A 21457-nucleotide genomic window follows, 5' to 3' on the forward strand; every position below is an offset into this window, starting at 1 on the left:
TAGGACCCACCTCCTTCCAACAATAAACTCAACGGGGCAGGGTGGGGAGGTGCCCCTCCTCCTAGCTAAAGCACCAGCCCAGCCACCTGCTGGGCTTTGCAGAGAGCAGAATGGTCTAGGTGTCAGAAACATCTTGCCAGACACTCTAATCTGGCCTCCACCAACACACAGTGTTCCCCACCCCCATGTGCTGGACTTGTAAATGGCCCAGGAAGATAACCACACCCCCTGCAAACCCACTCCCTGCAGTGTCAGGTTCCAGGGACAAATGGTTTTTTCCTGTCTTGGGAACAAAGAGGGGCCACTCCTGCTGGCCACCCCCGACTCTGGTTCCCTGACTCTGACACTTGTTAACTCCATTCTTACACCAAATGACAAAGTCCTCCATATAAGGTCTTCTACAAATGGCTAACCAGGGCTGGCTGTGGCAACGCTGGCTGGCAGGATTCCCTGAAAGGCCAGGAAGTAAGGTTTCCCAAAGGACTCTGGGGCCCTGCTCTGCTTCTCCCTAGCCTATGATCTTTGGTCTCCATTTTCTTATCAATAGTGATAGAAATATAATAGTGCTCTTCTCCTCGGATTGCTATAAGGATTAAATGAGTAAAGTGCCTAGAAGATAGGCTGGCACACAATCAGTGCCACCATTATTAAAATCATCATCATCATTATCATTGTCACCACTGTCATTGTCATCATCATCGTCATCAATCCCATTTAGCCTGTGAACTGTGAACACTGGAAGACAGTTTTCCTGGACATGACACATAGAGTTTAGCTTTCCAGGCTAGCCCACATGTAGGTGAACCGGAGACATCTTCCATCGACTTCATGGATGAGAAAGGTTTTGGTGGACTAGCCTGAGAATTTTTTTTTTTTCTGGGTAAATAAAAAGGCAATTTATTGGGTCAAATCATTTAGCAGTCCATAGATAGCTTCAGGCACAGAATGACCCAGAAATGAGTGGTGTCCCCAGAGGTCCAGTCCTGCCATTCTCTCAGGTCTTCCCACCACTGTATAATGAGACTGATCTCAGCTAGCTTCCTTCTGGCTGCAGCCATGGCCACATTGGTCCAAACTTTACATTTTACAGTATGTCATCAAGAGTAGCCTGAGAATTTTGACACCATTTACAAAATTATATCAAAAGGAATATATACTTTGAACTTCAAAAAAGCCATTTCTATAATTGTAAGTTAAAAGCTATGGTTCTTTAAAAAAAAAAAAAAAGGAGTGGGGTAGGAGGAAGGGGCTTTAACAGAATGAAGCGTTTGTCCATGTATTTATCCCATTGATCAAAGACCTGCTGTGACCCAGACCTTCTGCTAGCATGGGGAGGAGGTGTTAAAGAGGAAAGGACTGTGCTGCTTGCTGCCTTAGCAGGCTTCCAGCTGAAGGAACTGCTTTCAGCTCGGTGCCTTGTGCACAGTAAGTACAAAACTAATGTTCAGTCAGTGAAACGCCCTAATAAGTGCGCTGCCTTTGGGGTGTTGGAGCTCCCATCCATGACACTGCTGCACTTCCCCAGAGAGTCTTTCTTAGAAGGTCAGGGTCCAACTCAAACACAGTCCCCAGAGCAACCTCTCTGCAGTTTGGAGGCCAGTTTCAGTCTTCAACAAGTCCTGAGCAAGCACCATGCTCATTTCCAAGAGGGATGCAAGGCCCTCCTTGGCCCCTTTACCTGTCTGACATCACTGCCCACTGCTCTCCCCCTCACCTCTTCCACGTGGCCTGCCCAGCCTTTTCTCTGGAAAGGCCAAGTAGAGTCCCACCTCAGGGCCTTAGCACTGGCTATTGCCTCACCCTCAACAACTCTCCCCCAAGTATCTGTACACCTTACTGCCTCACCTCCCACAGACCTTACTCAAAAGTCACTGTGCAGTGGGCACGTCCCCAGCCACCCTCTATGAAATAACACAACTACCACCACCATCTCTGGTCCCCCTCCCCCCACCCCAGGTTTCTGTACCACATTTATTCCCCATCTAACACACTGTGTATTTTACCTAAAATAGGTTTGTTCATTGTCTTCCTTCCCCTGTCAGAATGTCAACTCAAAAAGGGCAGCGATTTTTATCTGCCCTCCTGTGTTCCCAGCGGTAGGGACACAATCAACGGTGAAATGTTGATGAATGGCTAATTGAATGACCGAGTAGGTAGCACATAGAGGTCCATCCCCAGAGGAGCTTTTCCATCAATCAGGCACACCAGACATGGGCCTGCCAAAAGCTGACCAACCAAGGCCATTCTTGGTAAGTGCCATACAAGTGGTAAAAACGATAAACATCATAAAAATTTATAGGCAGGAAATGTTATAACAGGTGGCATCAGGGAAGCTTCTGGGAGGTGGCAGAAACGGAGTAAAACCATGAAGGAAGACCATGATAATAATGGTAACAATAACTGCCATTTACTGAACAGCTACCTTATGTCAAGCACAGTAGAGAGTAACAATCATATGGGCTAGGTAGCATTGTCATTCCCATTTTACAGATTAGAAAACTGAGGTCTACAGACATGAAGAAACTTGACGAAGTGAGAAAAGCTAGTAAGAGGCTTCCGAGCTGGAGCTCATGTGGCCAAGGCCATCGGTGCCCTTGCCCCCACCCTCTTGTTCTCAAATTCCAACTACTGGCCTCTGAGGCCTTCTCAGGGCTGCCAGAGCCCCGTCTAGCCTGAGTAAGCAGCAGGTGGCAAGTGTCCAGAATTAAATGTCCCCCTACTCTAAAACACAGTGCTGTGGCCACAAAGCCACCATCCGCAAGGACAGGATGCAGAGCCCCCATCATCTGGAGCATCTGAAAGGCCAGGCCTTCAAAAGTGGCTCTGGACAAGAGCTCAAGGGGAATAAAAATTTAAATCCCAAAATAGAAGCCAGACCCTGCCAGGGGTTCAATCTCAGTAGTGAGAGGTTTGTTATCTTATCCCAACCATATCATGTGTTGATGGAGGGGCTCAGTGGGAGGTCAGAGTGGGCAGAGGACCCAAGGGTTTCATCCTGACCCTTTAAGTTTCATCCCACGTGATACACTCCCTAGACCCCCAGCCTCAAAATCCTCAGGAGACAAAGCCATGTACAAAGCCACAGGTCCTCAGCCTCCCAAGGGAACCCACACTGTGCACACTCCCTCTGGGTCTGCTCCCCTTCTTAAGCCTCAGGGCCAGGCTGCAGCGTTCCATACCCCAGCAGAGCTCAAATCATGGCCATGACCTTTATGGATGCACATGGCAGAGGGCGAAATACAGACACAGAGAAGGCAGGGAAAGACCAAATGCACCTAGTTTTGGCATGTATGGATGCTTCCAGCTGCGGGCTGGAATAAAATGAGAACTCCTAATTAGACACCCAACCACTGGGGGCAATCCATCCAATCTCCAGGGAGCACACTGGAGCCATCATAGGCTTTGTTGCTGGAGAGACCTGGGTTCAAACCCCACGTTTGCCATTTCCTGCCATGTGATAGAGGGCAAGGTGGGGCGTCTCTCTGAGCCTTGGTTTCCTCGTCTACAAAACAGGGTCAGTGCTCAGGGTTTGTGGGGATTAAAGGACACAGTGGATGGAGGGGAAGCCCCAGCCCAGTGCCTGTACCTAGAAGGGGCTCCACTCACACTCTTACTCAACTCCCCTACTTCCCCTGCCTGGGAGATGCTACATCCAGAAATCACGGAGAAATGAGGCTGCCCTTCTCCAGCTGCCCATGAGCGATGACTAAAGTAAATAATTAATCCTGGCTTGAACCAAAGTTCGGACATTGTCCTATTATAGACCTGAACTCTGAGAGAAGGACCAGTTTGCCAACCCACCAGGGTTCAGAGCAGCGGAAACCTCTGGGTAGTCACCTCCGGAAGCCCTGCCCCCACTGACAAGTGACTGTGTGTCCCTTCCAGGTGCCAGGCACCTAGCTGAGAGCTCGATGAATCAATTCCAGCCCAGGGGCCGAATTCAGGGGAGAGTTTCACTCTGTCAGAGCCCTGCTGCCAGCACCATGCCAGGCCAGCTAGGCTGCCTCCGATGTTGTTACAAAGAGAAATTCTCCCACACAGGCGAGTCCCTTAAAATAGCCCTTTGGGTCTGGGCCATCAGGAAACAGAACAAAGCTGGGTCAGAACGGGGCCTACCGTGAAAGACTTTGCAAAGCAGCCACTTCAAGCAGGGACAATCCCTTCACACTCAGAACCCTTAGGTGGGCAAAAGCGGCAAGGCAGGCTTTCTCAACAAAGAACCCTTCCACAGGAGGACAGCATGCTCGGTGGGCAGAAGGCCCCGCTACCCCTGGGGCCAGCCCTGGAGAGGGACCAAGTGTGTAAAGCACGGTGACAGTGTGAAACAGGCACAGGCTGGGGCAAGGGGTCAAACACGCCTGGCTTTGTGCAAGGCTAATAATGATGCAACCTATGCTTTCTGCACGGTAGTTTCCACAGGAGTAGTATGGGGTTAAAAATGCATGCCTTCAGGGCTGGGTGGGGACCAGAGATTATAAACAAAAGGCCTGGCAGTGCCTGGCATAAACCAGGAATTCAATGCATGGTAGCTGGATGATTATGATGTCTACGTAATACAGGCCAAGGTCTCCTTTATTACCAAGAGAAAATATTCCCAGAATAAAGGGAAACAGCAAGGGCTCTCTGCCCGGGACCACTAGCGACAGGCCAAAGTACAGACTGGCCCACACCCACTCAATCCCTTACCCCACCCGGTAGACCCTGCTAGCTCGTGATTCCCTACTCCTCACTCCCCAAAGTTAGCAGTGATCCAGTTCCACCAGGCTCCAGGGATCCCAGAGACAGACTGGGGGCCCCTGCATAATTTATGCTGCACTGACACACACAGAGGAAGGGACTCTGTCCCCATCCCACATGTCCCTCCACCCTGGCTTGGGGAGGGTGGCTTCCTCACCCGCCAAAGGGAAATGACAGCAAACGGCCAGAGAAAGAGCCAAGCGGAGGGGCAGGACGGCCAGCTGTTTCCCCTTTGCTAACTCAGCGCCTGACGTCACTTCCTCCCCTCAGGTAATAGCAGAGATGTGACTGGAAATAGCTCTGTCTCTTCCCATTCACAAAAATGACAGGCATGGAAAGAAGCAAAGTGTAGTTCCCAGAGGCACTTTTCTAGAAGATGTCTTCAATGAGGGCCTAAGGTGATCCTCAGTCCACCCTGGCTACAAGGCTTCTCACCCAGAGCAGGGCCAGGAAACCTTGTATGAAAATTCCCTGGAGGTCAGGAACAGCTCCCCTTTGTAAAGCATCCCTAGCCCCACACACATGAGAAGCTCGATTGAGGGACTCGAACCCTTCACAGAGTCTCTGGGCTCAGCACTTCCCCAAGCAGCTTTCACACCCACCCTCCCCTCTGCAAGGCAGGCCAGCAAGGAAGCAATCACCCCATTTACTAGAAGGGCAATTGGAGATCTAGAAGGGGACGGTGACCTGTGGAAGGTCTCACATGTGGAGAAGCCAAGCAGCCAGGCCTCAGGTGGAATCTCCTCAGGGCCTGGTCTCCCCAGGTGGAACGTGTGACTGAGGGGCTGTGAGGCTGTGGGGACAGGGCAGATTTGGAGCCAGCAGGCTCCTCTCCATATGTAGCCTATTAGCCGCATGGTGTTTGGCAATTTATTTAAGCTCTCTGGGCCTCAGTGTCCTCACCTGCACGATGTGGAGGCCAGAGGTAACTACACGCTTTGGGGGGCTGTTTTGAGAGTTTCCATGTAAAACTCGTAGCACGTAGAAAGCACTCAGAAATGTTAGCTGTTATTGTTATTATTCCATTTTCCCTAAAGAATCAGGCTTACTGGAATATCTGACAGTGTGGCAGGGGTTTAAATAAATGAAGAAGTAATCTGAAGCATTGTATTTAAAACTAAAACCAGTTCAGAGACATGTTGAAGCAGAAGGCAACATTAGTGTGAATGTTTGGGGTGACAACCTAGGCTCCCAGCAAGCTGTTTAAAGCTCGCCCCCAGGCCCTATAGAGATAGGGGTTTCCTGGGGTGCTGGCTGGCTCAGTTGATACAGCAAGAGACTCTTGATCTCGGGATTTTGAGTTCGAGCCCCACATTAGGGGTAGAGTTTACTTAAAGAATAAGTAAAAATATGGGGCACCTGGGTGGCTCAGTCGATTAAGCGTCCCACTTCGGCTCAGGTCATGATCTCACTGCTCGTGGGTTCGAGCTCTATGTTGGGCTCTGTGCTGACAGCTCAGAGCCTGGAGCCAGCTTCCAATTCGCTGTCTCCCTCTCTCTCTCTGCCCCCCTCCCGCACATGCACACCTCCACGTGAGTGCACGCACTCTCTCTCTCAAACATAAAAAAATCTTTACAAAAAAATAAGTAAAAAAGAAAAAAACTAAACATTATTTTTTGATTTTTTTTAATGTTTATTTATTTTTGAGAGAGAGAGAATGAGAATGTGAGCAGGGGAGGGGCAGAGGGGGATACAGAATCCGAAGCAGGCTCCACGCTCTGAGCTGTCAGCACAGAGGCCGACGCAGGGCTTGAATTCATGAGCTGTGAGATCATGACCTGAGCCAAAGTCAGCCGCCCAACCGACTGAGCCACCCAAGAGCCCCAATATTATTTTAAAAACCAAAAGGATAGGAGTTTCCTTTCTCTTGCTACTGGGGTACTGGGGAGTGTGGATGGAAATCACCCCACCGAGCACACTGCTGCGGCACCAGGCCCAGCCCGCCGGGGCCCTCCACCGATGAGGCCCGAAGCAGCCCCTGCCTCACTCCCAGCTGCATCCTCTCTCCTCCACCTCCTACCCCACCCAAGACCTCTGGGGTGCAATCAACTTTTACGAGGCAGCCTGACCCCTCCGAGTAAGAGCTATAAACAGAGAGGGCTGGGCTCTGGCCCGTCAACTAAAGAACCAATGCAGAACCAGAAAAAGGGCTCCGGTTCTCACCTCCGTCCCAGCCGTGGCTGCCAGAACAACCCAGCTCTGGGGCCCACCCGAAGGACCCACAGGGACAGTCGGCTCCAGTCCTAAGAAGCAGAGGAATGATTCTCCCAAGGAATACTGTGTGGAGGTGTCTACACAACAGAGTTCCCTCAACTGGCATTTGAGGCTCTCAGAAGCTACCCCCGACCTTTCTCCTTATCCTCCTCCCAAAACCCAAAAAAATGGGTTTTGCCCTTGTTTTCCTGGCAGATTCCACCTCCAGGACCTTTGCTTTTCCCTTCCTTGGAAAGTCCTTCCCCGCTTTTCCCACCTAAACCCTACTCCTTCCCATCCAAATCCTAATTACTCCTCAAAGCCCAGGATGAGCCTGCCTGTCCCAGTCTGGCTTCCCTGAAAACTCCAGTTCACAGAGAGCACTCCCCACTCCTGAAAAGCTTTAGGATTTCCTCGTTATTAAAGCTATGACTATGTTGTGCTTAACACGTGCCGGGGACTGTTCTAAGCTCTTCACATTTATGAACCGATTGAATCTTCACCACCACCCAACGAGCTAGGTCCTATTTCCCCCACATTTTATGTTTTTTTTTACAGATGAGGAAACAGGTTCAGAGAAAGAAGTAGCTTGCACTGGGTCCCATGGTAGCCAGTGGTGGAGACAGGCTTCCAGCCTGGGGCCTGCAGAGCCCAGGTGCTCTCCCACAACGCAGCCTTCCAGATGCACATGACCTGAACCCCTTGGTTATTTTCATAGCCCTCCCTCACTGACCCAGCTCTGAAGGGGAAGACAGCGACAACCTCACAGACTTCAGTGTCAGAGACCAGGGTAGAATCCCAGCCTTGCCACTCAATTACTCTGAGAGTCACAAAAACACAGCGAGCCTCAATTTCTACATCTGCAAAGTCGGGATAAGAAACACCTCCCTACCTCATATGGTTGTCACATAGTTCAAACAAAAGGCCCTCTAAAAAATACCTTCTACACTGCCTGGCACATAGTCAGTACTCACATACTGAGTCTTCCCCTTCTCTCCTCACTGTGCATCTTGACACCCTCACTGGACTCAGCTCAGCACTTGTTGCCAAAGTGGTGCCTTGCCTAGAGGTTACTCGCGGGCACGAAAGGGGCCTTCCTGTGGTTTGCCCTCAGGCCCTCCTGTGCACACGTCCAGACCCCTGACCTCTCCGTTCACCTGCTTTCCTGTGGCTGACTCCACTCCAGGCGGCGGCAGCCTGGCCCAGGCGAGAAGTCACATGCAGCTCTGGGAATCACCTCTTGAAATGCTGATAGCCCTACTGGACGCTTCCATTATTTTTGGCAATTGTCATGGCAGAGAACAGCCCTGGCCCTGGCTCAGAACCTGTTTCCAAAGCCAGAGCTCCACCTCATTTCCCACACACACCCCTTGTCCTTCCTGTTCCCTGGATCCCTGTCCTAATCCATTATGATTTTTCCTGGATTCTCAGAACTCAAGAGGAGTAAGTGTAACTACCATATGTATAACTCTATTATTTGTTTGATTTTGTTTAATTAAGAGGCAAAAGGGAACAGGGTTGCCTGTTAGACTTTTTCTGGCCAAGAACTAGTCTGGTCAGTGACTCAGGCTGAGGAAATTAGAAGGCAATTTCCAGGGGACTGCCATGCAATCCCAAAGTCCTAGGTCCTAACACTCCTCTAATTCATGGCCTCCACTGGCCATTAACTCATGCTGGCCCTGGAATATCTCTTTGGAAAATGCAGCAGCTGGCACTTATGTTTCTGGAGTTGGAGTAAGTCTCCTCTAACATCAAATAGGTTTATTTTTCCCTTCCCTTCACTTCCCCTCTGCCTGCCACCACACATGGTGATTCCAATCCTGATCTGTCCTCACCCCCTCCAAACCCGCACTCAGGTCCCAAAAGGGCCATGATAAATGGCTGGTTGTGCTCCATGTTCCAAAGGCCAGTAGGATGTGGTTGGTTGTTCCATGAGCAGGAAGCTTTGTCAGACCCGTGAATCACCCCTGGATCACTCACTCGCCTCCTTGGAAAAGGAGAAAAAACTGTTCTTGTGTGTGTGTGTATGTGTATGTGTTTGTGTTTGTGTAAGAGGGAAAGACAGAGACAAAAAGAGAAAAAGAAAGCAGGCAAGAGTAACCCATGTGTAGTACTGACCTTGGGGCTAGGGTCCTGTTTGACCTTGCCCTTACTGGATGACCTCTCTACTCCTCTTCCTTAACCCATGTCCCTTCCCTTCTCCTTCCCAACTTATAGCAGCCATTACTAGATCTGCTCCAGGAAGCCCTCCAGGTCTGAACAGCTGCTCCTTGTTTATCTGTTTCTGTTGTGTGTTGGGTGTTTTCCATGGGGCATGTAGCCCAATTTCCCATCACACTATGAGCAGCTGGTCTTTCCATTTTTGCCTCAGCCTTTCCTTTTCTCTCAGCTTCACCTACCAGGTCTTACATGTACTCTAGTGTTTTGGTGATCATCAAACGCAAGGAACACCAGATGGAAACTAGAATATGTTGAATGAGCATGGTAGGGACCAGGTACTAAGTAGAATGCTTTACCCAGAATTATCTCAAATCAATTCTCCAAAAGTCCTGTGAGGTTACAAGCGAGGAAACTGAAGCCCAGAGTGGCACAGCTAGGAAGGGCCAGAGGTGGGATTCAAACCCCGATCTACCCAACAACACTCATTTGGTAATGGAACTGGCCTTCAGAAGACCCTTTCTACAGCTGCACATCCTTCCTCCTATAACACTGGATCCACACTCTAAGGGCTTAGAGAAAAAATGAAGGGCAGAGAAATGAATGGGTCTAGAGCCAATTCCTAAAAATGTACTCCCAGGACCAAGACCAAATTCTGTGATGATCTAAACACACAAGAGGATGTACTATTTCCACAGTGTTGATCCTTAATTCATCACCTCCTGCATCAGTGGGGACCAGATATCATCCTGGATCCACTCCATTCTCCCTGCCTCACCATGCTCACCCTCCGTTGCTTTCACAAACTCACCTCCACTGCTTTCACGAACTCTGTGGCATGAGGTGAATGTCCCACGGGACATACAGTGAAGCAGTCCTCAAGACCACCATGCACTGCTCTCTCAGTGACATGCAAGCCCAAGCCTGGTCTCCCCACCCTGACTTTAGTTGATGAAAGGGCCCCATTTTAGGTTCATATCCTCCTTAGCAGGTAAGCTAACCTGTTTACCCAGATCTGCCTTATACTAACTGGGAGACTCTGGGCAATCTCTAACCTTTCCAAGTTAACCCACCTCTCGAAAGAAATCAAAGAACATACCCAGGTTAGGGTGCATTAGGGTACATCTGATGAACTGTAGAAATCACACGAAATCATGAATGTTAAGTGTTTGGCACCGCTGATGGTAACTGCTAACAATGGCTATTATTCGCATTCCCTAAAGAGTCCTGTAGAGGATCAAAACATTCATGACTGATATTTGTCTGAAATAAACAATCAGGAAAGGAAACCACTGTAAAAGCACAATGCCTCCCAAATCCAAACAAATACTTTGTTCTAGATAAACGAGCTTCTCTCCAGTGCCATATGACTTGACACACACCTACACGTGCATGTGAGTGCAAAAAATTATGGAAAACCTGAACTAGAATTCTTATGGAAAATGTTTATATGAAGGTCTCTGCAGGTTGCATCCAGCATCATCAGGACCATTTGAAAGACAAGTGGTCTGAGGCCAAAGTCACTTGACCTAAGATCTCCCCAGGGGCAACTCATAAAAGTCAAGCGGGGAGCCCAACTCCACGGCAGGGAGCCTGGTCTAAGTGGCAGGTGCCCACTTTCCCTGAACCCCACCCAAGCAGGGGCTTGGCAGAGAGGAAGGAAGCAAGGGCTGACAGCACCATCCAAACAATAGAAGCCACTTGCCTGTCTTTTCATAAACAGACTAAAAGCACAAGACCCTCGGTGTTTAGGCAGCTCCCCCTTGTCCTGGAGACAAGCACACCCTTTGCTGGATGTCCTGAGAAAAACCTTCCACTGTGTTCCCAGTGTTCTGCAGCCAGCAGAGCCCCTCCTGCTTGGGCCCCAGGCTTCTCATCAGCCAGCTCCAGCTAACGTGCACATCCCATAAAAACTCTCTGCTCTGCAATGTGCCAAGCCACAGAATAAGAATTCACCATCAGTGGAGGAGAGGCGGGAAGGGGGTATGCTTCTCCAGTGCAGAGGGCTTCCAGAACATCTGCGACTTGGGCTCAGCGCATCCTGCCAGCTACCCACACCAGAGTACCTTACCCAGGACACTTGACCTTCTGGTGTGTGGTATCCACCGTACAAGCACCATGAGGGGAGGAGATCCTAAGCTTCAGAGGCACAAGCTCCCCCAACCTGCTCCTCCTGCCGCCATGAGCCCAGCTGACACTTTCTATTATTGGGTCCCCTCTCCTTATATTATGCCCCATTAATGCCCCAAATACGTAGGAACCTCTTACTATCACCAGATACTTGATTTCCTAGTCAACTCCAACCAGACTTAAGGGTACTTAGATGAACAAAACCCACGCCATGTTCAAAATGCCAGTTAAACCCAGGTGTTGTGAATGGTTGTGTTGCAAGTGACTTTATCCCGTCTCCATTTCCCTCCATTTCCTCTTCTGTAAAATGCGGGGGGTGGGGGGTGGTGAGCCTGATGAGTCCTGCCAGCTCCACAGTTCGACAACATATAACACTTTCTCCTTTAATTGTTTTCTACAACCTTATTTTAGAGCCCTGTATGGCCCCAGCTGTTCAGTGACATCACTCCCTGTCCCAAACATAATGTCGATTCTTACATGGGAAGCAGAGATGTCCTGGGAAACGCTGTCTACAAAAAGAGAGGAAATGATCATTTCAAGGGAATCAGACAGGACTTCTTTTGTGTTTTTCACATAGAACAAGTTATTATCAATCTGAAAACCCGAACTCTTTCCCTCTTTTTTGCCAGACCATTAATAGCTACTTTTCAAAAGTGCTTTCTTAGTCAGAATCTCACCAATAGTAAGCTATCATTTAGTGAGGGCTTGTTACCTGCCAGGAACTGTGCTAAGTGCTTTTCATGGATGATCTCATTTAATTCTCCAGACCACTCTATGAAATAGTACTATTATTATCCTCACTTTAAAAATGAGGAACGCTGAGTCCCACAGAAGTTAAATAACTTGCCCAAAGTCACATAGCTAGTTAGTGGCTAAGCCAGGCTTTGAACAGGACCCTCCCCCAGCCCCAGCATTAACCACCTTTCACTGCCGTCTGCAGTGGGTACCCAGTTGTTTTAGCAACCTTTCTGGCTTGTTGCCAGTACATTCAACATCTGTAATCTTGGACATCACTGGTCAGAGCTAAGATCAGATGTTTCACGTAAAATCGAGAGCAGAGAAAAAGCACCAGCGTGGGTCTCAGAGCAGAGAGTGCCATCTGTTGAATGCAGGGCCTGCCTTAACTGAGGACTAGAAAAGAGAACCCCTAAAACTTAGCCTGCAACGTCTGAAAAAAATGGTTAGGAAGGCCACCTTGATACTAAGTGCTGGGATGTGCAAATGGACATCTGTACCTGGAGCAGGGTGACCACATAGTAACCCAAGTCCTCTAAAAGGAGCTTTCTTGAAATGAAGATGCTTGCTGAGTCAAGCAAGGAACAACTCCCTCCCCCCACCCCCCCATGGGCACCCACCTCTCTGTCTGGTCAGGGACCAGACTCCTTAGTTTACCTCCTCTCCAATCTGAGCCCAGGCCCATTTATTCGATTCTTAAAAAAAAAAAAAAAAAAAAGCCCCAAAGTTCAGAGCTATTGGTGATACAGACAGAAAGAGTAGCCCGAGGCTGACGTTGGCACAAACCTTAGTCCTCTTCCAAGAGAGAAATAAAAGCCATTTCTCAGAGAGCAATGTGCAGTCTAGGGCAGCAACCTACAGCCTGTTTTTAATTGTTAAAATTAATGCTTTGAGGATTCTAAATCCTCCTTTAAGTGCCTAATTTGCAAATAAGATGCAGCCCTTCTGCTTTGCATGCCTGGCTGTCTCTTCTTTCTCAAGTACAGAAGCAAAGCGGTTCAGACAGGCGTCCTCAGCCATCAAGGACACCATGTTTACTTCCTAAGGTGCGAAGGATGGCAAGACAGGACCGGCTGAGATGAAAGGGGGACGTGTCACACAGACCCGGGGATCAGCTCGGCTCAATCAACCTTAGCCCCTTCTCATTAATTGTGGGGAAGGAAGGGGGAGGGGCAGCCGGCCGTTCCTTGGAGACCACAGCAAACATTTGCCTCCTCGTGTCTGGAGACGGAGCATCACTTAAGAGGAAATGAACCCGGTTAAGGGTCACGTCCAGAGAAGGGATAAAAGGAAAAGCCACAATTCTCCTCACACCGACGGACACAATGACTTTAAGAAGGAAATCAAAGCTCAGGGCTGAGGGTGGAGGTGGGGCAGGGGGCGCGGCGGCTTCCCTCTGCCCCCAGACCCAGGCCTAGGGAGGCAGAGACCAGAGCAAACGTGGGAGGACAGCACGAGGCTTCCTTCCCCAGGACAAGCCTCAGAAAGACTCACGGGGCGGCGTGAGCGACCCAAAAGCCCCCAGGGAGGGCCAGGAGATGCTCTTTCCCAACGGAGCTACTCAGCTAGGGCTTGACGAAAGCTCCCCCCACAATCCATCAAAGCTCAGGCGGACAGATGACTTCACCGTTGTAACAGACAAGGGCAGCCACTTGCCAATTCCAATGCCAAAAAAAGAAAACGGGGGGCGGGGGGAGTGGAGAAAGGACAGAGAAGGCTTGCCTGGAGATCACAGCCCTGCGAAGAAACTCCACAGCCGAGGGCTGCCCTGTGGGCACTTAGCTCCGGGACTGAGCGCTTGAGGGCGAGGGGACCCCCCGGGGGTCCTCGGGAGGGGGGGTGTCTCCGGCCAACCCCCCGCAGGGGTCGGTAGGGGCAGTACTCACGTAGTGCTTGGAGGGGTTCCTCCGCTTCTCCACATCCACCACCGTGGCGTCCTGCACGCAGTAGGCCAGCATCTTCCCCCCCACAAAGAGAGTGGCGCCCTCCAGCGGCGTCACCTTCTCATCCCGGTCCGGCTCCCGCTTCTTGCCCCGCTTCTCGGGTCCCGGGGCCACCCAACACTCCGGCCCCCGCGTTGCCGCCGGGGCTCCTGGCGCCCACAGGTACGGCCCCGGGACAGGGACGGTCCGGGAGGGCACGCGGGCTCCTTGCGCCCCGGGCGGCTCCCCGTGGGCCTGCCGCGCGCCCCTTCCCTCCCGCGCCGCCGCCGCCGCCGCCGCCGCCGCCGCTCTCCGCCTCGCCCGCCCGCTCTCTCCGCCGTCCGCCGCCCGGTGGGTCCGGCGGGAACTGGCGGAGCGGAGGAGGGGCGGGGGTGTGTCCCGCCGGCGAGGGGACGGGGCGGGGGCCCCGGGGCCTGCTGTCAGCGCGCTGGGGAGGGGCTGGCGGCGCCCCTTCGCCGCGCTCGGGCTCTGGGGGGCTCGGCGCTGGCTGAGGCTGTGGGCGCAGGAGGCGGAGGCAGGGCCGGGCCGGCAGGGAAGGGAAGGGAGGGGAGGGGAGAGAGGGGAAGAGCGCGGGGAGGGGCTCCGGGCCCGGGGGAGGGGCTCGGGGCGACTAGGAGGGGGCTGCAGTCCGGCCCCAGAGGCCTGGGAGCGCCGGCGCGCCCCCACCGAGCCTGAGCGCAGCCAGCGGCCTGACCCGCCACCGGGCTACTTCGCCGGGCGCAGAAACTCGAGGTGTCTTTGGAGGGAGGAGGGGCGGGGGAAGTGAACCCAGCGCGCCCCCATCCTGGCTTTCCGTCTTGGAGCGGATTTGTGCCTTTTTGTCCCCACCTTTACGTCCCCCTCCCACTCATATCCCCAGAACCTTGTAATGAAAAGTAGTTTATTACCCCGCTGTTACTGCCCAGGCTCCCCGAGGAGGGGACCGGAATAGGGAAAGGTCCGGCATTAAATCCTTCAAGCCAGAGCCTCTTTTGATAAATCACCTGACCCCCACCCCCACCCCCACCCTTGCGGGTCACAAAGGGTGAATTCTCCCCGGAAATGTGATCGATCCAATGCCTGAGTCGTCCATCGATCTGGGCCCGCGTAACTAACCCGTGACATCATTTACCAGTGAGCTTACAAGACTGCATAACACCCCGGCCTTAAGCCCGGGGCTCCCCCTGGAACCCTCCCCAGGCGGGCCAGGAGGGAAGGGAGCACACAGGAGGGAAAATGCACCAGATTGGCCCCCCCACCCTTCACCCCTGATCATCACTGGCCCCTTTCTCACCACTTCTCTGACTTGCGCACTTGTCCATCCGTGGACAGTTTACTCCCCTCCCCCCATCGATTTCAATATTCTTTTTCATTCTAGTTTCAAATATTTAAAGAGGTGGTGTTTTCACAATTAATTCTATTGTTTCACAAACACAATAAAGCTTTGTGAGCGTAGACCAATGTGAAACGTCTGAAATGAGGGCCAAGAGTTTTATGACCTTATTGTATTAACAGTTTCTTCCCTGCACTGTCAGAACCCATGCGCCAATCTAAGATTATTCACACATTTGCGTGGTATAGAGTACCCCACATTCCTCCATCCTTCTCGCTGAAGGATGCTAGAACACCAAGGGATGACACTATCTAAATACTTAACCTTGAGCAAATCACTTCATGTAGGTATTAGAATCACCTTAATGTTCTCATTGGTTGAACGTGGGTGCCAAACTAAATGGTCTTTTAAGATTCCTGCCTGCATATACTCCAAACTCTAAGCAGTAGTTACTCCTGTGAACTGTTTGGGGTTCTTTGTTTTTCATAATTAACTGGTATGGATTTTTGATATTTAAAAAATGAATAATAAATTGACTATGCACCTATTCTATGCTCATTTATAAGACATTAAGAGATGGAAGAGAGTGTGAAAGAATTCAATTAATGTCTGTGGAACTGAAAACTGAATCTAATTGAAATATGCTTATCCTTTCCCTCAAAGAGTTGAGAAACAGGGATATCATTAAGCCTGTATATAATAAAATGTACATTAGGACATCAGAAAATGGAAGTGTAGAGCAGTCAAGGGGAGCTTCATGGAGGAGGCTGTCTCTGTGCTGAGCCCTGGAGGATGGGCAGAGTTCGGAACACCACAGAACACCATTGGAACATCATAGCAGAGTTTGGAACACCTCCTCTGAATTCCTCTAGGCCAGCAGCACTTGCCCTGAGCTGTCTTGACATGTGTGTTTGTCCACAACATGCTTTTTTTTTTTCCCTCTGAAAGCACCCTGTGCACAGGGACTGGCTGTAAGCCATCTTATACTCCTGTGCATTCCTCAGATAGCCAAGCATGGTGCCATGTACGTAGTACTAGTCACTGTACAAGAATCTGTGGAGCGAGGGGCGCCTGGGTGGCTCAGTTGGTTAAGCATCCGACTTCGGCTCAGGTCATGATCTTGCAGTTTGTGGGTTCGAGCCCTGCGTCGGGCTTTGTGCTGACAGCTCAGAGCCTGGAGCCTGTTTCGGATTCTGTGTCTCCTCCTCTCTCCCTGCCCCACCCCGCCATGCTCATGCTCTGTCTCTGTCTCTCAATAATAAATAATTTTTTTTTTTAGCTCTTAAAAAAAAAAGAATCTGTGGAATGAATGATCAGGGGAAGAAGAAAAGATGGAGTGAGAAGTAACATGTGTAACCTGAAGCCTGAACCAGCTGAGACAGGCAGAGGACCAGAAGGACAGTGTCCACCAGGTGCAAGGGTAAGGGAAGGGGGCGAGGCACAGGAGAAGGAGATAGAGAGAAGGATGGGTGTGGGACATCCAGACTGTGACTAGTCTTGACACTAGGCCCAGGGCTTCTCTATCGGAGATGTTGAAAGCCTTGTGGATGCCAGAGCAGGTGTCCTAGGAGAAGGTGATCTGGCAGTGATGCTCAGTGATAGGAAAGCCAGGAGGCAAGGTGCCACTGTTCTGAGCAAGACTCGTTCCCCATGGGGATGGAAGGTACACCTGGATAGGCCCTCAGCCCTGAGCTCCCCTCAAAGGAAGGACTGGGATCTGGGAACCCAGGAGGGCCTGTGATGATGAAGCAAGACAGCCTGTGGGTTCACTGTAAAAGGATTCATAATGGCACCCAGCCACTCTTCCTCTGTGGACCTCAAGGCATTCTGGAAGTGCTAATTAAGCCTGAGAAGCCCCTGGTGAGGAGAGCTGGTGTTCAACTGTTGGAGGGAAAGAAGAGAAAGGCAGTTGGCTTGTCCTGGGTCCCCTTTTGGATCAGAGCAGTCAGCTCACCAAAGAGGCACTAATGGCTTCCCACTCACCATCTCTTTTCTGCACTAAGATCCACACTGAACAAAACTCTAAACACAAGGGATCTGGAGGACAGAGGGAAGGCTCCATGCTTCCCCACTGTCCTAATGACTTTGTGTTCGCCTACAAGGCATTGGCCTTTTGCCAGCCTAAGAAACCCCGGACAACCTGACATTTCTTAAATTCAAGGTCTTTTTTTTTTTTTTTTAACGTTTATTTATTTTTGAGACAGAGAGAGACAGAGCATGAACGGGGGAGGGTCAGAGAGAGGGAGACACAGAATCTGAAACAGGCTCCAGGCTCTGAGCTGTCAGCACAGAGCCCGACGTGGGGCTTGAAATCACAGACCGTGAGATCATGACCTGAGCTGAAGTCGGCCGCTTAACCGACTGAGCCTCCCAGGCGCCCCTTAAGTTCAAGGTCTTTACACACAACGTGAGTACTCCCAACCTCCCCTTGTGCTCCCGAATTACCTCAATTAAAGGGAGCAACTGAGTGGCGGTACCCACCCCAACCCCATGGTGCCGAGATCTCTGGGAATTATTAGTTGGGCAGAAGTAATTTACACCTGCAGGGGGCAGGGGGGAATCTTTTTTCCCTCCTGGGGCTGTATGTTCAAGAGGCTGTGAGTGTAAAATGGTACAAGTCTCTCTTCTTGCCAGGGTAATTTCAAACTCACACACATCTGTTTCCCAACAAAGGAGTCCCAAAATGCTTTAGGCGTTTTTCTTCAGCACGCTTTTACTGAGTGCCTGGAACTCCCCAGAAATGACTGAGACTGGACAAAGGCCGCTTGGAGAAGGGACTGTGTCCCACCTGTTCAATACCCCAGCATGCCTGGCACATAGAAGGTACATTGGCTGGTCTGTGTTGACAGCATCTGCTTGAGGAGCGAGCAGCACTGGAGAAGATTCGGTAAACCCCTATTTTGCCACTTCCATCCATGAACTGGGGATGACTTCAATCCAAGGACATTGTGTGAGTTCACCATAAAATTATAAAAATACCAAATAAAAGTTTAGGATAAGTAAGGATAAAAGAGGACCCAAAATAAAGATGCAAACTGATACCTAAACATCTGATTTTTCCAAAAAACAGATCATTGTAAGTATTTGAGAACAAAGAATCTTCCACTTGGGAGGAATCCAAGAAGCTCTTTATCCCTCTAATTTTACAGAAGAGCAAGCTAAGGCAGAGAAAAACTAAGCAAGTCGCCCCTTGCCACAAAGCTAGGTAGTCCCAGGCTAGCAATCTTTCTCCTTCCCCGCGCTTAGGAGCCTGTTCACAGGCAAGAACAGTTTGTTGAAGGAGCACGCTCAGTGCACTGACAAATCCATGCAGATCCAGAATGGTGCTCTCCCTTAAACCCCGAGTCCCTTATTCCGATGCTCCATTCACACAAGCATCACACTGGCTGCCTCGACCCCCATGGAGGCAGCATGCCACTCAAGGGCAGGGAACATGTGTGTCTCCCTGGAAATCCCACCCCAGGGCCCACCCTGCCTCCTCTGCCATGTAGTCTTCATGACCACCCCAAGGGAGACAACCACAGGAAGGCACTGAAAACAGTTCAGTGCTAAACAAAGGCCCAGTACCGCTCCCTCTCCTTTTCAGAAAGTTTATGGCAGTTGCTAACCACGCATTTGGTTACTGATCATACATTGCCCTATGACAGCTCCACTGCTACTGTATTGAGCACCGATCAACACCTTTTATTGCTCGTTAACTTAGGCTGTGCTTAGGCTGTGCCTCCCAAACCGGCAAGAAGCCTGTGAGGGTCTGGAGGACTTCTCCAGACTCTGGCACCACCTTTTCCCTCCCTGCCCCCACCATTGCACCCTGGCCACCTGCCATACACACCCCATCCAACGCAAGGCTATGTACATTCCAGGCACTCAAGAAATAGTTGTCTTTTGACATTTCTGAGCTCTTAACAGATAACTGTGGGTGTTGATGATAAAAGTGATGTCTAAGAAGAGCTGAACAGAGTTCTGGAGCAAGGCTTATACAACCTGGTTTCTAGTCCGGCTCAACCACAACCCATCCAGCTTTGTGACACTGACATCACTTCCCACCTCTGGGTCTCTGATGATCTTTCTGGTCCCTTCCATGCCATCCGATGGTGTAAAACTACTACAGTAAAGTGAGGTAGAAGTGGACTCTTACCCAAAGATGTGTAAATTTGAGTGAAATTTGGGGCCCCCTCCTGGCCAAAGTGGTTTTAGCACCTTTAACTCCAGCAGCTGGCCCTAAGGGATCCCTTACAGTCAGTCCTCAGCCGACCTCTGGCCAGGTATGAATGACCTGCCAATATATGGACTATACACATCCAGGGCATTCCTGCTTCTCTATTTCTTTTCTTCCTTCCTTTCTCTCTCTCTCTCTCTCTCTCTCTCTCTCTCTCTCTCTCTCTCTCTATCTCTTTCAGATCAGCCCTAATAGTCTTATGTTTGGAGAGTATCTTAAGGATGGTCTCTCCTGAATTTGAAGTAGACACTGAGGCCAACTTCTATATTCTCCAGAGAAAGGTAAATTGCTGGCCAGACTTCTCCTTTCTTTGGTTGCTGTGGAATGGGACCGGGATGAGGTGCCAGAATTGCCCTATCGGTTCAGCCCCACTGTTCAATAATAACAGGCCCCTCCTGCTTGCCAAACCAGCAGGTAGGGGAAGCCACCTCTTTCTGTCACCCAACACAGTAAGTATATCAGTGAAATCTCAACAGGCTTATTTACATGGTGTCATTGAGAGTCTCAGCATCCTGTCTTAGCCTTGACTCTGGTGAGGGTTCTTACGCAGCAGAATTTTTTGATAGAACCACTTTCAAGTTCCAAACTTAGCAAATGATCATGCCCCTGGAATACCAGAGGAAAATCCAATAACTTGCATGGCCAAAGAGGACAAGGACATAATTTGATTCACAGAGGGGGGAAAACGTATTATTCTATAACCCCAGATATCTGGTCCCCAGACCAGGGCATTTTGTTTTAAGAGCCTCAGTTTGAGAGTATGGATGGTTTCATGTATCTATCTCAACTAGTGAGCATGCCTTCAAGTGTATTCCTGCCTGGTTGGGGTCACTAGCATCATCTTGTATAAAAGATCAGTCTGCGTAGTTCCATTTGACCATAAACCACCAAAGATTTTCTTTTTCAAAATCCCCTGAATTTTCCAGAAGCTGACAAACCCTAAGTTGGCCACTGGATGACCAAAAGAACAGAAAAAAAAAAAAAGTCACTTGGGAAATTCAAAGGCGGTTTCTTTAAATAGTCCGAAGCCACAAAAAAACAAAAAATAGGAGTCTGGTTTTGGTTTGACCCCCAATTTTTTTTTTTCAGTTTTGTATTCAGAAATGTCATAAAATACTGTTCTTCATCCTTTTTGAACTCATATGTCTATTTCAAGTGAAAGATTCAAGACTCAAACTCAGGTCTGGCTCCAGCTTATGTCCTGCCTTCTCTGTCTGAAGCAGAAGATAGCCCCATTGTTGATTCATTGCTTACCCAATAGGCTAGAGCAGGCAGAGTAGACTTTATTTAGTAGACTGGATTTTCGCACCTAGGCGAATCTGGCTGGGATTTGGACTGTCAACAAGGTGTTGCCCTAGGCAGATTACTATGATCACTTTGATTAATGTTACTGCCTAATATATGAATAGCACATATCTTAGTTAAGACTCTGGTTTACAAATATTAGAAATTGAACTAGTTCAGCTAAAAAAAGAAAAGGGTTCTTTATTTCCCATATACAGTGGTTGCTCCTATCCACAGACATCAGGGCTTCTCAGAACCAGGAAGTAGCAAATCTTTGAGAACATGCTCATTTTCTCCATCTCTTATCTCTGCTTAGTACTGTGTGTTCTATTTTATTCTTCTCTATCTGCAGACCATGTTTCTCTGCTTCTTCACCCACATAGCAAGGGCCCCCCAATGCCCAAGTATCTACCACTCCCTCAATTCCAGACACACCTGAGACTCACTGGCTGCCTCTGGAGTCCAGATCCCAGTTCCCAGGAAAAACAATCTCATTGGCTTAGCTTGAGTCACATGTCCACCACATGTCCACAATTATCATGGGGTGGAGTTATCTATTACAAACACGATCTGGAGAGCTAACCCACTAAGAAACAAGGCGGATATGAGTGGCCCATACACCCCAGAATATGCCTACTAAGTTATTGTTCACTTTTAAAGGGACTTCATTTGTTTATTTATTCACTCAATGAATATTTAAGTTACCAACATGTTCCCCCACTCCACTAGGAACTGGGGCTGTATACA

At 49.9% G+C, this 21457-nt stretch overlaps 1 protein-coding gene and 1 long non-coding RNA gene across 4 annotated transcripts in view; one reads left to right on the forward strand and one right to left on the reverse strand.

Moving 5' to 3' along the window:
- The window catches only part of SH3PXD2A (SH3 and PX domains 2A), a 242221-nt gene extending 228294 nt beyond the window's left edge, over positions 1–13927 (reverse strand). For all 3 annotated transcript variants that reach the window (XM_043597432.1, XM_043597433.1, XM_043597430.1), the window contains exon 1: positions 13839–13927. In XM_043597432.1, the coding sequence (XP_043453367.1) occupies positions 13839–13910 (72 nt within the window). In that variant the 5' untranslated portion in view covers positions 13911–13927. The remainder of the gene's footprint in view (positions 1–13838) is intronic.
- A 25-nt stretch (positions 13928–13952) lies between these two features.
- LOC122493213 lies at positions 13953–18248 on the forward strand. The gene is made up of 3 exons (XR_006299843.1): positions 13953–14057; positions 16503–16627; positions 17842–18248. It is a non-coding gene; the product is annotated as an uncharacterized LOC122493213 (long non-coding RNA).
- The last annotated feature ends 3209 nt before the right edge of the window (positions 18249–21457 follow it).

This window comes from Prionailurus bengalensis, chromosome D2 (genome assembly GCF_016509475.1).
Source record: "Prionailurus bengalensis isolate Pbe53 chromosome D2, Fcat_Pben_1.1_paternal_pri, whole genome shotgun sequence".
Classification (NCBI taxonomy): Eukaryota; Metazoa; Chordata; class Mammalia; order Carnivora; family Felidae; genus Prionailurus; species Prionailurus bengalensis.